This window comes from Chamaea fasciata, unplaced genomic scaffold (genome assembly GCF_029207755.1).
Source record: "Chamaea fasciata isolate MVZ Bird 193981 ecotype frontalis unplaced genomic scaffold, bChaFas1.0.hap1 SCAF_21, whole genome shotgun sequence".
Taxonomy (NCBI): domain Eukaryota; kingdom Metazoa; phylum Chordata; class Aves; order Passeriformes; family Sylviidae; genus Chamaea; species Chamaea fasciata.
The window spans coordinates 4,766,480-4,783,123 of record NW_027094106.1 but is presented as its reverse complement, the minus strand read 5'-3'; the positions used below and the strand labels follow the sequence as shown (position 1 = coordinate 4,783,123).

Below are 16,644 nucleotides of genomic sequence, written 5' to 3'. Positions count from 1 at the left end.
TCTGACTGTAAAGCAAAGAGTGCATTGGGACAGCTCGACTTTCTGTTCGTCTGATCCCGACTGCAAAGGCAGCAGGGTCAGCGCTGTCGTGCTACTCGAGAGGGAACTGAGAGCACACACAGACCTCTCAGATCTCAAAAAATCTCAAAAATAGCTTTAGAAGCCATTGGGCACAAAAGCCAAGGCAGAAAGTGAAGAACCCTCCCATGCCAGATCCTGACGCGGGCCCACCTAAGTTCCTCCAGAGTTAGAAGTTGGCTGATATTGAGACACCTCAGCCTCAAACATCCCAGGAAGGATTAAGGAAAATATATCAGTGCCAAAACACCTAAAAAAATTCTCTTCCTGCCTTACTGACGAGATCTCTTTTCTCTTGGTGCAAATGTTGTGAGCAGTTCGTTTCTGACAGTGTTTCAGGGCACAAGGATTCAATGTGAGGGCTCCAGATTTACAGCAATAGACTTCTCCCAGCCTCATTTACGGCAAGTCTCACTTCAGACCCCACGGTCACTGCCAGGGGATGCACATTTAGCCTTCAGCACACCTTTTGGATTAGCTGGAGCAAGGGAATGGAGTGAAGGAGCTGCTTGGAGGATGCAGCATTGCAAACATCCTCAGTGCTCTCTTGGAGGGTCTCAACCCTCAGACCATCCCACAGGATGGGGATGCACCCCAGGGCCCTTACAAGCCAGCTATCAATCCACAAATTAGGGATATAAAAGCTGGAACAGCTGGGAAAACAAGGTTAATTTACTGGCACCCAACCAGGGCCACTTCCAGGAGAGCCTTCCATTAATTTCACTGCAGGCTCATCCTGAGCAGAAGCACCATATGAAGCCTCCTGTGTCACAGCTTCTCTCATCTGCCTTTCCCTCCCTGCCCTCACGTAAGTCAGTGTTGTTAAAAAAAAAAAAAATTAAAATATTGGTATAATCCTCAGGAATACAGGGTTTGCATTTAAAGTACAAATGCAAAGTAAGCTTAAATGAGTATATTCAATGAGTATATTGGGTTCTTGGCACTTTAAGTCTGGCTTTAAAGTCCTGGTCCTGTTGTATGAAACCTTTGCATTAAACCAGGTAGGATCCAAAACTCATTTCTTGTTTCAGCACATTTACATTTAATATCTAATGCAAGAAGCTTATTCTCATTCACTGCTTTACATATGAGGACATAAACTGGCTAAAACCTGAAGCTGTTTCCCTAACTCAGGAGAGGACATGGATGTATTTACCCCCAATCACTAAATGATGATGCTATTTTGAGCCCAGGTAATAATCAGGTAAAATGACCAAAGAAATGGTCAATTCATTTAATTTAAGTGAAAATTATACCCCTACATCAGGGTATGCTGCAGCTGGTGGTGAACCAGAACCTCAGCCAGCGTGGCTTGAATAAATCAGCACCAGGGGCTGGGCAGTCGTGGGGCTTGCAAATCCAAATCTGCTTTCCATATCCTCCAGGGACATGTAAACAAAAGCACATGACTACCAGCCTCATCTGAAATACCTCATTAAACCAGGGAATGGGTTATTTCAGCCTTTTTAAAACACACACACAGAAATGCCAGAATGATGAAAGAAGAGATGGGAGTTTCTCGCAGTTATTTAAACCTTGACACTAAACATATTTCCAGTCAGAAAAGTTCTCTTCTGAACCTGACAGCTTATCTTGTTATAGTTTAAAATGAGCCTCTTTTAAGTCTCTTAAGAAAATCCCTTGAAATAGGAAGGGGCTGTTTGTGGCTTTAGTTTAAAACCACAATATATTAGCAAAAATATACAGTGAAACAAGCGCAACATTAAACAGGTATGTGCTGAACACTGGCAGGCAGGAGCAGAAAAAAGGTACCATGGCCCAAGGCTCTGCAAGACATCTCTGGTCCACATTACCCTCAGCTGTTGGCTGGAGATTTTTAAAGAGTAGTCCACCTAAAACACCACAGATTCTGAAGCTTTTTACCCTTTGTGGACAATAGTTTTAGTGGCTTTTCTTCATGGACACGTGTTTTATTTGCTATTGTGATCCTCTGCTGCAAGAAAAGGGAGCACTCTCAGATACAGCAGTTCCACTGGTTCTGGATGCAATTTCTGCCAATATTCCCAATTTCCTCCTCTTTGTGGTTTTGACTGAGTTCTTTATTGTTCCAAGAACACAGATTTGTGGCTTCATTGAACAAGCACTGTTCAACCAGAGTTTGTGAAAAAAATTATGTAAGCATTTAACACTTACTTTAATTCTTTCTTAACCTCTTCATAATCAGCCTGTCCTTTCAGTTTTTCTTCCAGTTGCTTTAAAAGAGAGAACATGGATTTAATTATTTACATTGTTGTTTTTTTTTTTCCTGCAGGCTTTGAAAATCATCTTCAAATTATTCCATATATACAGCAGCGCACAAGTGAGGGTTAATGACTCATACCTAATTTACATATATTAGAAAACAAACTATAACCAATTAAACGTAAACACAATTATACCTCGCTCATCCTTTGTTTACAGAGTGCCAAGCATGACAGAATTCAGTGGGTCCCAATTTGGCTGTTTGCAATGTCACTGTCATGTGTTCAGGGAAGAGAATTGGGGATGAAGGTATTAGAGAAAAAAAAAAAATGGGGCAGCTGAAATTTTCAGGGAGATGGAGTAAACAAGCAGGATGCTTTGGCACATACTGTATTCTTAATAGGACAGTTCTTGATAACCTTATCTACATGATAAAAAGAACAGACTGAAGGAGCTGCTGTTGACTGCAACGCCTTAGGCTTGGAAGGCTCCTACAGCACCTCGTGCCCAAACAAAACAGCTGTACCAGGAGGTTTCACAGGCATCCCTGACTGCGGGAACTGCTGGGGTTACACGCCAGGCAGGGAGCACCCCACAGCAGCTCTGCGTCACCCAGGGCGGCCTCAGCGGCTTGTCCTGGCTGTGAGCATGCCCCAAAGGCTGAACCAAACCCGCTGCCACAATCCAGAACGCAATGCCACACACTTGGACCTTACCCAGCTCCCACCAAAGTGCTCATCACTACGGGGTAAATGCTTCAGCAGGCCTGCCTAAAACATAGTGACACATAATTGATGCCGTTACGTTGCTCGCACAAGCCACATCCATTTCAATCATTTCTTTGCTTAGTGCAGGCACACCTGATCTAAGCAAAGAACAGAACTTACTGGCTTGCAACTCCCATGGATAAATTCAGGCTAGCTCTGCTTCAGCTCATTTTTGGTGTTAAAACTGGCACAGAATCCCAAAGGTCACGGGGAACAGAAATAACGCAAGGACGTATCACCTCAAAGACAGAGAATCGACTTTGAAAAGGGAAGGAATAGACGACATGAAAAAAGAAAAATAGGACTTTATGTCCAGGAGAGGCTGTCTTCAGGGGAGAAGGGAATTCAAGCAGGGAATTCAAGAAGGGAATTCAAGGGAATTCAAGATCCTACACCCACTCTGGGCTGCTCGTTGGGTGCAGGAGGAGGGCAGGGGAGGGCTGCTGGGAACTTGGACAATTTTAGCAAAGCTGTTTCAAATGCAGCCCCACACAACTGTGCAGCAGCCCAGCTATGGGGGCATGGAGGCAGGGCTGGGGCAGGCCAACAAACAGAATTGGGAACCTGTTCCCTGTGCTGCCTTCCCCAGTAAGTCAGCGTGTGGGTATCACCCATCTCAGAGCTGTACAAACCCCAAAAGGATGCAGCACAGCACCCAGAGGACAGTGAATCCACGGTTTGAGCCATCTCAGTAATTTAAATGAGGCTCCTTCAGATGCCAGCAGCAGCATGGTGGGGCTTTGTGGGACCTCCAGCTATCCTGCCATGTTTGAAAGGATCTCCTACCCAGCCCTTAGCAGCTCTCACACTGCTGACATTCCTGCCTTGCCATTAGCACGGATGTTAAGGAGCAGTGACAAAGTGGACACCCACGTTATCAATTCCACAGCCCTCTCCAGGTGCTGCTCCTACTGTTTGACACCACAGCCCGGCATCCTCAGCACTGCTGACAAGAGGAATCTCCCTGCAGGAGCAGCCAGGCCCTGCTCAAGGAGCAGCTCTTAATGGATCACAGGAACAGCTGCTCAGTGTGGAATTTGCACTCTCCGGGACACTGATGAAACGAGTGGCCTCTTAAAAAGGTCTCGTGCCCCAGCACTGTCATCAGTGGCTTGTGCAGTCATTCCGGTTGTGTTAAAAAGAAAAATGAATTGTCAGTTTTAGCTACAACAATTGTTTGGGGTTTTTTTTTCACCTGGAATAAATACAGGGCAAATTTTAGTATTTTTTTTTCTGGCATGCCCTGCCTTGCCAAATTCCAGTTATTTTCTGGAACTATAGGAAGCACTGACTTTGCTTTAGATAGCAGACACAGTGCTTCAGGTGTTTTGATGCAATTAGGAAAATCCTGGTTGATGTGACCAGGAAAATCCTACAAATATGAAAGATGTTGGAGGTTTTGGTGATTTACAACACATTTTGAAATCTCATGATGGGAATGTACGATGTAGTCCCAGGGCCTGAGGTCTCACTTTTTGAGGAGGGTCAGCTACAACAGGCCATGAGTTCAAGCAGCTTTTCAAGCTGCAGCTCACCACTGAGCAAAACAGTGCTTCAACAAGGCACACAGGTGGAATTTTTAGTGCATCAGGTCAGGCTGGAGAGGGATCTTTAAATGAAACCAGTGAGCCAGAGAGCCCTTGGTGTTGGGAGGAGACTCAGCATCACAGCTGAGAGTTTTCCAAGTGGTCACAGGCAGTGGGAGGACCTGCCAAACCCCAAGATATCCTTCTGCTCCTCCTTGGTCTTGTCACTTTGTCCTTCTGTCTCTGTTTGGTGCTCTACAAATCCACTGCAATTCACCCTTTCCTTAACTCAGTGACTGGGAACATTTTGTGCCTAGAGCAGGGGAGCTTTTACAGCAGGAATAACTGGCAATTTATATCAGTTCTCAGTATAAAAAGGACCAGAAGAAATTTAAAACAAACAATACCCTGAATTAATAAGTTAGTTACTTATGCAAGAGTATGTTAAGAAAACAGTCTTTTGTAGAAACAGATATAAACCAAAGAAAAGCTAATGACTCCCATTTTAATGCAATCTGTATTAAATGTAATTCTGTGCAGGGAAGTGCAGAGTATTTCTGGAAAATTTAGGTACAAAACACAGGTAGAAAAATAAAGAAAAAAAGAGAGATACTGACAAAATGCAGCTGTTTTGGACTCTCAGGTAGTTGTGCGCTGCTACAGCAGTCTGACAACCAGCAATATTTTACTTTGGATTGTACAAAAAACACACACATCCATCATTCCCAAGCACCTAATATAGAGATTGTTGCCATGGAAAATGTGCACCTAAACATCTACTTTACTAAACAATATAAACTAACAACTGAGGATGCAGTGCCTGTGTAGAAACAGAGCATTTAGGCACTTGGCATCTTCCCAGTCAATGACTGTTTTAAAATGTATTAGTATGGTAATTGTCTCCAAGAACCCTGTAAAACGCACAGAACACGGGATAACAAAGGTTCAAGCTGTGAGACAATCTGGAGGAACTAATATCTTGCACTAAATATAAACCTGGTTAATTCAGACAAAATCTATTCCAACGACCTCCAACGCACAAAAACGCAGGAGCCAGAGGGCAGGAGGAATGGACTGGTGGCTTTTCTGCACATTAGATTTGCAAATATGCCACGTTAAAGAATCCTCTTGCATCTGTGGTGTGAATGAACCCATGTCAGAGCATGCAGAGATCGGGCCCCTCCTCATGTTATTTAGCAAATACAAGCACTACTGTATTATTAACTGAAGGGGCAGAGGTAAGCAGCAGGGGCTGTATTGAGGGGCTTAAAACATTTAAATCACCATTAGATCAACATTGTAGTTCAGTTTAAAGTGATCAACTCACATTACTGAATTTTAACCGGGGGGCAGGGATGTTCTAGCACCCAGCCACAAAGGGTTAATACAATTAGAGTGAGAAAAGTCTTGTTACTAGAGGACATGTTTTGATTATTAGATCAGATGAAGATAAAGAAGCAATAATTTTGAAAGTATTTCTGTATTGTTTCATTAAGTCATAGAGTATTAAACAATTCCCCCAAGATACAGGTTGAGAACATTGCTTTAATTTGTGAAACTGTGAGTTGTTTTTTCGTGGAGGCAACCATTAAAACCTCTGTTATTTCAGAAGCAATTCCTCCATAATCAAACAGGAGATCAGCACATCATCACTGAGATTTGGTGCTTTGTACGCCGTGTGCCTGGCACAGCCTTTCCCAGCACTTTGGGGTGAAAGCAAGTATTTGGAAATATCTTTATAGTCACAATAAATAAGGTTAAAGAGGGTTGAAATGACTAAAACTTTATCAATAGAGGCACTACATCAGACACTATCAACAGAAAGCTAAATACAGAGCATTAGCCAGGCAAGGCTATGAGAAAATGGAAGGAGATTACTGAAATGGAAATCAAAGACTTGCTCTGTCATTTCTGTGATCCTACTCCCTTTGAAGTTAATGGCTAAACTAATACTGACCTCACCAGGAACATGCTTTATTCCAAGAAAATCTGTCAAGTGCAAGGACTCAAGATATTTTCTATCAGGCTTTATGAAAAAAAGTAAAATAAAAAAAAAATCCCCCGAACATGGGTGTAGCCAGCAGAATGTGTCCCTCAAAACCAGGGCAGCTCGTTTCTCCCTCAATAAAAGTGGTGCCCACATGGTGACAGGTGGGCAGAGACTGAGACTGTCAATGGAGTTACATAATAGGTGTCCTTTGCTCCACTGAATTTTCATAAAAATTCTGCAAAGCTGGCTTAAAACATGAAGAAAACACTGACTGCAACACTTCAGCCCTCACTCCTAACAGGTCCCTCTCCATGTGAATTATGCTCCACCACAGCAAAACCAGTAACTGCTAAAAAATGTCAGAATTAGAGCAATTTGTAAGAGTTTCAATTGAACATTAAATCATCCTGATAGAGCAAAGCTGCCCACGCCACAGTCAGAGCTGAGTGGGAACTATCAGCCTCCTGCTCTCAGAAAACTCTCAGACTATCAAACCTGCAGAAGTACCAAGTCTTTAATGGAATAGATAAATTTATCTTGTTTACACTTTGGAGCTCATAGATGAACAATGAAGGAGACCAGAGTTACAGGAAACTGATTCATACCCCACGTCAGGAAACATTTCTCATGCTCACTCAGAGATCAGAACTGTGTGGGCTCAGCACAGGGAAAGTGAAACTGCCCAAGAGAGAGGTAAAAGGGTCATTCAGAGAATTCTTAGCTCTTCCTTCTGGTTCTGATGCAGTGCTGCTCCTATACAAGTGAGTATAGGGCTGGATTGCTGATTATAAATGGGAATCATTGTGCGGCAAATACACAGTAAAAAATAATGAAATGGTTATCGAAGCTAAAAGCCTTCTCCATGTCCTGATTTTGCTTGTTTCTATGCCCTAAATGATACACTTCCCATTTCCAGTGGAGAGAACTGGAGGGGGTAGCAGGGAAATTGAAAGATAAACCAATTCCTTGCAAATCTTCAATATGTATAACTAGAATGAGAAGTTGGAAAAAAAGTTTGACAACCTAAGAGGGATTTTCTGTGCCTTTTCAGTTCAACTGTTTCCTTACATATCCATGGCCAATGTAGGTTGGGGTTTGGTGGTGATTTTAATCCTAAAGGTAGCCTTTAACATTTCAAACCAGTAAGGATTGGGCCATTCAGAATTTCAAAAAAACTGTGAACCCTTAGAAGACAATACATCAGGGGGGTGGAATGGGATGGGTTTGAAGGTCCCCTCTAACTCAAATCGTTCTGTGATTCCATGAATGCCACAGAAACCAGCATCCAGCCAATGGCTCCGGACCGCAGGAAACTCACACAGCAAACCCCAATACCATCATCTCTGAGACATCCTTCGGGCAGAACTGAGCCTTACTTTGAGTGTGCTGTTCTTGGCCGTCAGCTGCTGCTCCAGCTGGGAGATTTGGCTGCTGGAATTCTCCCTCAGCTTGGTGAGGCTGCCCTGGAGTCTCTGGACATCCTCCACGAGCTGGGCGATCTCGCGCTCCTTGGCAGCCAGCTCCACTTCCAGGCTGGAGCGTGTCAGCACCTCGATGGCCTGCTCCTGCAGGGAAAGGAGGATTAGACCACAGAAAGGAAGGAAAGGCAACAAACCCAAATTCAGGGTAGTCTGGCAAGGAGCAAACACGGCATTGGGTGGCACAAGAGGCAGACAATTCCTAAATCTGGGATTCCTGACATTGGGAATCTGGAAGATGGAAGTTCCTGCACCCCAGGACAGCTCTCTGGGACAACAGGGAGAACAGAGGGAATAAATTTCCCTATTTCATTAGTGCACTGGAAAGATGCAGCCGTGAAAGTCAAAGGATTCTATTTAGATCTATTTATTATTAATAGCCCAAATGCTTTGACAACTATGAAAATCTCTGCTTACAAAATACTAATCAGATAAAATATTCTGAAGTAATGGAGCAGAATTCCTTAATCAGGAACGGCAGAGCCATGTGCCTGTGGCTCTCTGCATGCACACTGCACGTTTCAGGCAAAATTGTCAAAAATTGCCCCAAACTGCTACTTCCAGTGAACTTGCTCCTTGCGTGAAAATTGTTCATGTTAACAATTACTGCAAGCATCCCTCCACAGGGAAGAAGAGAGACGTGACAGCTCTAAGACAAGGCCATTCTCCCTTTGGTCACCACTTTGAGAAATTCCCTTTCCTAAATCTTCCTTCTTCCAGTTTCCCACAGCTGTAAAATCTGTCCTCAAGTCTGGAACTTCCTCTCTGGACTGACTTCCTGGGAGGACAAGGAATCAGAGAGGACAGAGAGGTCCAGAAGAAGGCAGATCAAATCAGAAAAGATATCAGAGACTAACTGTCCTATCTCTGTATCCTTTTGTGCTAGGAGGTTCCAGCTGTGATGCATGGGGAGCTCTGAGCCTCCTCCATGGTGAATGTGAGGAAAGCCTTGTGCCCATGTTGGGGACACTGGGCAGCCCAAGGAGGGGCACACATTCCTTCAAAGAGCCCAGAATAAAGGTTAATGGTTAAAGGTTCATGGCTGTTCCTCAGAAGCACCAGAAGGAGGAGAGAATCCATTCAGCAGGAGGGAGATGAACATGGTGAGCACTAAACCAAGGACCTGCAGTGAAAGAGCTGAGAATTCACCCCAGCGACACCCCGACAACTGAAGATGACACTGCATCAGATTGAAATACACTCCATACCCTCTTTTCTGGGAATAGAGGAACAACAAAATCCCCTTTTCCACATCTTCTAAACATTCAGCTTGACTCTCAGTGACTACACCCCGCTGCACTCCCAGAAAGCTGCATGTAGGAACAGCAGTTAACAACGCTCTCCTATTACACTGAATTACACTTTTAACTTGAAAAAACCTCTAATTTGCTTGCATGAAACATCACAAGTTGTATAATCATCTGCTGCTTGTGCCTATTGAGACTAGAACGTAGAGTCTGAAATAAGATAGATAATGATCATTTTCATCCTGCAGTAGTTGTCATATTAAATATAAATGAAGTGCAGAAGTACTATTAAATACAAGAAAGACCTAATGTTAAAATAATGATAAGACTAGGACACGAGATAGGAAGAGGCAGGTAATTCAGAGTTACAAGTGATATTCAGGCTTTTTATTTTTTGTTTTGCAGCCTACTTGTCTATCTTTTGACTTCTCTGAGAAAATACTGGGTTGTATTAATAGACAACTAAACAGATCTGGAGGACTTATGGTTTGTTACTTGTTCTCTGCAAATGATTTTTAAAGGCAGCCATGTGTTCCTCTGCTATCAGTGTCAAGCACGTATAAGGGCTTGCAAGGGAAAAAAAAAGCAATGATTTCTTTTGTTTCTTAAATCTGCCGCTTAGAAGTAGACTAAATTTCACTTAATTGCATATTTACATTTAAATACTCCTATTTCTCCTTTGGCAAACAAAAATCAAAATAATCTGGCTGCTCAATCTGTGATACCTGCTCACCCAGGGCCAGCTGGAGCCCTGGAACAGCCCCCTGTGCCTGCAGGTCCCATCAGCAGCCTTGGCTTTATTCAGAACCACACAGAGGAGGCAACAAGCAGGAGTGATATCTTCTCGATTTCCCAAGGATTTATAGGTGTAATTCTCAGTTTAGATACAGCCAGTGAAAACTGGAGTGGTACCAAATTTATTTCCAGTTTCTCTGACAGCCCAGACACGGCGTAAGGAGAGGCAGAGAGGGCAGGGAGCTCGGGGTGCCCTGGGGATGGAGCCCCGACAGGCAGGCACGTGCTGCATCTCTTGCTGCCTCCCTTTCTCCTCTGCTGATGCCCTCAGCCATGTGAAATGATTCCTGGGAATTTGTGTTGTCCACCTGGAGCAGGGAGTGATGGATCACCACAGAGCCAGGTGACCTCTGTCCTTCCTGTGGTCTCCTCCAGCCACCAACCCCCTTGGAAGCTGAACCCCACCACAATCCCCAAGGAACAACGTTCCCTTGCAGTTAAAATACGACTTCAAACAGCTGTTTTTATAGCTGTGGGCATAAATCGAAGGAGCTGTACTGCAGGAATGTCAGAAACCTGTAAGAGTCAGTAAATATTTTCTCTCACCACATCAGGTGCCTTCTGGATCTGTGTAGCAAGTTGGAGAGATTTGTTAGCTGATGAGAGCTGCTCCCTTAAGGTCTCTGCCTCTCTCTGAGCCACCTCTGCCCTCTGAAGGAAATGAAAAGGGGTGAAAAGAGAAAGTACATTCAGTTTAACAACTGACAATTATTACAAGAACATTCATCAATTCATGCCTGACTGAATATAATTGATTTTCCTAAACACTCAACCTAATAAATGTTAGAAAAAAACATAGAATGTGATGGATTTTTATTTTAAACAGTACAAGGAAGAAATAATTGAGCGATTATGACAGTAATTTAACGCTAGGAGCAAGGAATCCCCTGCTGATACTAATGCTGCGGCCCACTGAATTTCCCAGACTGAATAAATACAAGTGGAAATGGAGTCTTTTTATTCAATTTCTTTCTATTCTCAGAGACCAAGCAGATTTTATTGCAAGGCTCCTCATGGGAATAATTCTCACGGGTAAATGCTGAATTAAAAGATATTCTGACCACTCTCTCAAACACACATACAATGTTGTGGGCTGTCTTTCTGCAGTAATTATTCCCTAAAACATGAATTGTTAGATTCTGTTCTTTCAGCAGGTCTATTTATTCAACAATATTTAACCCTAAAGTGACAATTTTGCACAGCTCAGTTACCAGCTGCTGAGGATTTACGCAATAGCTGATAAGCCTCTGACTTGGCCACCGGTCAAAATTCCCATCTAAATATTGAATAATAATAGAAAGGAGAAAGTCAGAATGATGAGGGAAAATTGTCTGTACGAGAGTTTGGGTAGAGACAGATGGATCAGTAACTTCAGGCAATAAATAGCAGCAAACTCCTTTTCATAACTGTCTGTAAGCTTCTGTTAGAAATGGAACAAAACCTGGTTCTTTTACAATACACACTCCTCCTGGCAAGAATGTCTTCTGTCTTTTTTAAAAAATGTATTTTATTGTTATAAAACCACACTGCTTTCCTCCTTGAGTGATCACTGCTTTTAGCCTGGGCTACTCCATCCAAACCATGCTGTGCTTTCAGAAAATAGCCAAAATAATTTTCTATCTCCACTTCCAAGACCTATCACCAATTCTACCAAAGCCATCAGCTGCCACCAGTGAAGGTCAAAACTTTTCTTGACCAGCTGATGGATCCCTTCCTTTATGGAATGATAAATTCCCACTGCCATTTTTGAGCCACCCAAACTGCCACAGACTCCTTGGAAAACCTAGGTCATCCAAAATAGTGAATATAGAACATAGAGTAAATAGAAAGCCTGTAGCGAATATAAAATTAAAGTGAATATAGAAACCATAGCAAATATACAACTTATAGTAATATAAAACCTATAATGAATATAAAATCTATAGCAAATATAAAATCTGTGTGTGTGTGGTCTCTGACTTCCTCACCAGTCAAAGCAGGCTCTGCATGTTTAATCAATGAGTAAACTAACAGCAATCAAATACTAAACGCATCATCTGCGCTATTTGCTCACAACATTGTATTAAATGATTTTGCATAGGTTCCACAGCTGTAATTAAAACGTGATTGTAAAAAGTACGGTGACGTGGCTCCAATAATCAGAGCAGGGGACACAACCTACTGTGTGCTTGGAAAACGTGGAAACAGCAGCAAAAAAAAAAAAAAGGCACAAAAAGAGGGATTTATGTTGTTTATGTGGCTGGATAATATTAGGATAAAACTGAGCTAACAATACACATTGAGATAAATTATTTTCTGGTACTTTATTAGATGTGCAGCTACATATATTGATCTAATAACTGCAGAACAACTCCAGCAAAGCAGGACAAGTTACTACACTGTGGCACTTGCTCTTCCATCTACTGCTGTATAAGTAATGGGTTTTGCAGCCTTGAGCAATTCTGCTGATGGCTTCCATTCAGTGCAGCATTGTTTGGAGAATCTATTCAGCTCGCATGCGAGCAAACCACAGAGGATATTGCTAATAGGTGGTACATCTGCATATACAGTGAGCTGTCAGCTGCCCTTTCTGCACAGCCTCCCCAGCCAATTCCCAACACCTGTTGTGATCCTCGGAATAATACCAGACAGGATTTCATACCAGGCATTGTTAAAAATACATCAGCACAAACTCTGGGCAATTCTATTTGGGAAGTACTGGTCATTTTCCCTCTTTTTTATTCCCCTCTCACAGAATGGAAGCTTTTTAGAGCCAGAATTACAGATGTGCTCAGTGTCTGGAAAGCACTTTTGGGTGCTATTGGAATATAAATTATAAATGACACACAAAACCCTGTTAGAAGAATGGGAGTTTCAAACCCGAGCACTTACAAGTTTGGAAAAGCCAAGCCCGAGGCTGGTGCTCAGCCACCCCGTGTGAGGCTTCAGGAGGGGGATGGCAGCACGCAGGACCTGCTGTGGCTTTTCCAGTGAGATCTTCCCAAGGAGATCCCCTGCTCCATCCAGCTGAGAGGAACGTGGCTTGGCGAGCGGATCTCCTGCTTTGCCCTCCTGTCCCGTGTGTGACCCCTGCACTTCACTTGCTCCGAGCTAATCCCGCTCTCCTCCGCCGCTGGCATTAATCTCCTCCCCACGGGAGCTGTGCTGCACCACCAGCCCTGCTTCAGGACATTAATGACTGCACTGGCACCAGCCCTGTTTGCAGCTGTTTGGGTTCCTGCAGCCCCTGGCACATCTCCCTGCACGGCAGCCCTGGCTGGAGGCTCCCAGCCTGGCAGGAGCTGCCCCTGCCCGTTCCTGAGCCGAGACCTCGCACAGTGGCTGCGGTGCTGCTCCCCAGCCAGACCCTCTGGGTCTGCCTCCTTCACTGCCACCCCTCTCTGCTTGTCACTCTGTCCCCTTCCTAATTCATTTTGGCTGCTGGAAGCACCATTTCTGCCTTCTCTGTGCTCCACGGTGCCTTTAGCTCCAGGCAGGCAAACCCCAGCTCGTACCTCGCATGACCCAATGAACATCCACAAACTTCCAGAATGAGCCTTACCCCCACGATTTCCTCCTTTCCTCCTTTCTCTTCTCCTCCTTTCTCTTCTCCTCGTTGCTTCTTCTCCAAATGTTCTCACAAAAGGTCCTCCAAGTGTCCCTGTCCTGTTGCCTGTCCCCGTTCCCTCCCCACCACGAACCCCTCTCCCCGTCCTGCTCCCATGCTGGTGTCTCCAGTCGTGGCAGGGGCAGCCTGGGGAGCTTCTCCCCTCCCTGTGCCCCCACAAAACCTCACATCACACCCAGAAAAAGCAAAACCTGCCTGGTTAATGTTCACCCAGCCAGAGCAGTGACAGACTGCAGCGTGCCTGGGACAGGCACCGGCAGCAAAGCCTAAACAAATTCAAACCAGATTCTGCTGAGTTTCTGTGAACTCCTTTTTCCAGACTCTCATAGGCTGGCCAAACTTGAGGCTGTTTTTAAATTATTTTTTTTTTTAAATTATTTTTCTACTTGAAGCAACAGAAGATACAACCCTGAGAAAAAAGCAAACTGTCCATCGTCAAAATCCTTCCATTAAATCTGGGCACAGCAGGCTCCTCACCAAAAGAGCAAGAAAACATTGTAACATCTGGGGGAAAATGGATTTTTTTTCCCCCTAATCTTGTTCTTAAAAATGGTTGAACAATTTTTCCTGAAGTAAGAAAAAAGAGTGCAGCCAGAGACAGGAGCCCAGGATGGAAAATAGCTGAACCCAAGGAATCTTACACAACTTAGAGCCACTGGGAAGTTCAAAAAACCTTCTGTTTCTATGGAACTGTCTCACTTCAGCTGAGAAATACAGAGAGATTCATGGAATCACAGAAAGGCCTGGTTTGGAAGGGACCTTAAAACCACCCCCTGCCATGGTCAGGGACCTTCCACTGTCCCAGGCTGCTCCAAGCCCTGTCCAACCTGCCCTTGGACACTGCCAGGGATCCAGGGGCAGCCACAGCTCCTCTGGGCACCCTGTGCCAGGGCCTGCCCACCCTCCCAGGGAACAATTCCTTCCCAATATCCCATCTCTCCCTGCCCTCTGGCAGTGGAAACCATTCCCTGCGTCCTGTCCCTCCATCCCTTGTCCCCAGTCCCTCTCCAGCTCTCCTGGAGCCCCTTTAGGTACTGGAAATGCCCCAGCACAGTTGCTTTTCACCAGTCAGTGCTAAAACTCTTGTTTTCTTACTCGCAAATCCTATGCACAGCCTAAAAAAAAACCCCCCAATGACCAGTGACAGTCACACTAATGGCTTTGATGAAGCTCATGCAAATCCAGTGTTGCCCCAAATCCTATTTTTCAGCACAGTCGAGTCATACAATTCCTCCTAATTCCTACACCACTGTTTTCTCGTAAGGAGCTACCTCCCTGGTAACAAAATATTTCAAAATAGTTCCATTTCCCTTCATACAGCAGGTAAATATTGTACTGCTCACAGTGGAGCCAGGAGGTCACGATCGTAACGCTGCCGTGTGCTTTCCAATTAAAAATAGAAAAAAAAAAAAAAGAGCCTTACACAATATATCCAGTTTAAATTATTCTCCTTGTTTCCTGACAAGATAATGAATAGCATGAACCGAGTGCTCTTCTACTTACAGTAAAATGTTAATTTGATCAAAGACCAGTGGTGTGAACAGCAAAATGAGATACTTATGTGAAAAAAAATGTATAACCTTTCCCTTAAAGTTCCACCAGCCGAACTCTATTTCCTTATTCCATGCTAAATTCAGTGCTGTATGTGGGAAAATCTTCCTATGGGCGAGGAGTGGGTATTATCACAAGTAATTCTGCTGCAGTTAATGAGCCTGGTTATGGCAGCAATCACCACGCTTGGAGCTGACATTCAGACTTGCAAGCTGCTGGAAAAGCTGTGTTTCTCGGAGTACAACATCAATTAAAACACACTGGTTCAACGTGGCTTCAATTTCCTAACTTTTCAGATGTAAAAATTTGCTATAAAACCTTTAGATGGCCCTAACTTCCATAGAACAGCAGCAAGGTTAGCAGAACATCAGGGACATGAAAGATTTTTCAGGGCTTTGGCACCTATTTTTTTCCAACAATGGAGAATTATATGGAAAAAAAAAAAAAAAAAAGAAAAAGTCTACCAACCAGAAGAGGTTGGGTTGTCTTCATTCTTGTCTTCAGGCTATTGCACTTTCCTCAGTGTGCTGAAAGGCTGCCAGATAAATGTATTCCCAACTGATAGGCAGGCATTTGCAGGAAACTCATGTTTGCATGAAAATAATATTAACCATATTTTGCCTTTATACAGAACTTCTCTGTGCAAGGATCTCAAATGACCTTTGTAAAGTAAACATTATTATTCCCATTTTACAGACAGTGAAATCCCAGGATTGAGTGAACGACCTCATCTGCCATGAAGCAGAGTAACTTAACTGGATCCATGGAATGGTTTGGGATGGGAGGGACCTTAAATCTTATCTCATTCCACCCCCTGCCAGGGCAGGGACATCTTTCCCTATCCCAGGGTGCCCCAAGCTCCATCCAACTGATGCCTTAAGTTTGAGCTTTCATGTTTCTCAGGTTCTGCGCTGCCCAGGGGTGCAGCTCTGAGCTCACAGTCAGTGTCACTCAGCTCTGCACAGAGCAGGGACACAAAACAAATCCTTTTCCTGCTGCACACCAAGGACAACTTTCAGCCCCAAAAGCACAAACAAGGGTGGGCTGAAGGGAGGAACAAGAAGGATGGGACCTCACAGCCTGGAGCTGTAACTGGACAATTAAACCCCAAGATGGAAATGAACCAAAACTTAGAAGAGAGTGAGACCTCGTGACTGGTCATCCACTTTGTGACCAGTTTGGGTCCATTTTGTGCCCATTTTGGGTCCACCTTGGGTGCAGCCCTGGCCAGGCTCTTGTCCTGCCCAAGACGTACCCTAAAGGCCTTTCAATAAATATCTACTTTATTCTCTTAGGTCTGTTCAGTCTCTGTTCCAGCCTTCCCAAGGCATCACAACCTGGCCTGGAGCACTTCCAGGGACGGGGCAATTCCCCAGAGTGATGGCACACAATGAAAGCATCCA

At 44.1% G+C, this 16,644-nt stretch overlaps 1 protein-coding gene across 6 annotated transcripts in view; it reads right to left on the bottom strand.

Annotated features, from left to right (window-relative positions):
• The window catches only part of CUX1 (cut like homeobox 1), a 268,820-nt gene that overhangs the window by 77,750 nt on the left and 174,426 nt on the right, over positions 1 to 16,644 (bottom strand). For all 6 annotated transcript variants that reach the window (XM_066202184.1, XM_066202180.1, XM_066202181.1 and 3 more), the window contains exons 10-12: positions 10,630 to 10,734; positions 7,940 to 8,128; positions 2,233 to 2,291 (exon numbers count right to left, since the gene is read on the bottom strand). In XM_066202184.1, coding sequence (XP_066058281.1) covers positions 2,233 to 2,291; positions 7,940 to 8,128; positions 10,630 to 10,734 — 353 coding nt within the window. The remainder of the gene's footprint in view (positions 1 to 2,232; positions 2,292 to 7,939; positions 8,129 to 10,629; positions 10,735 to 16,644) is intronic.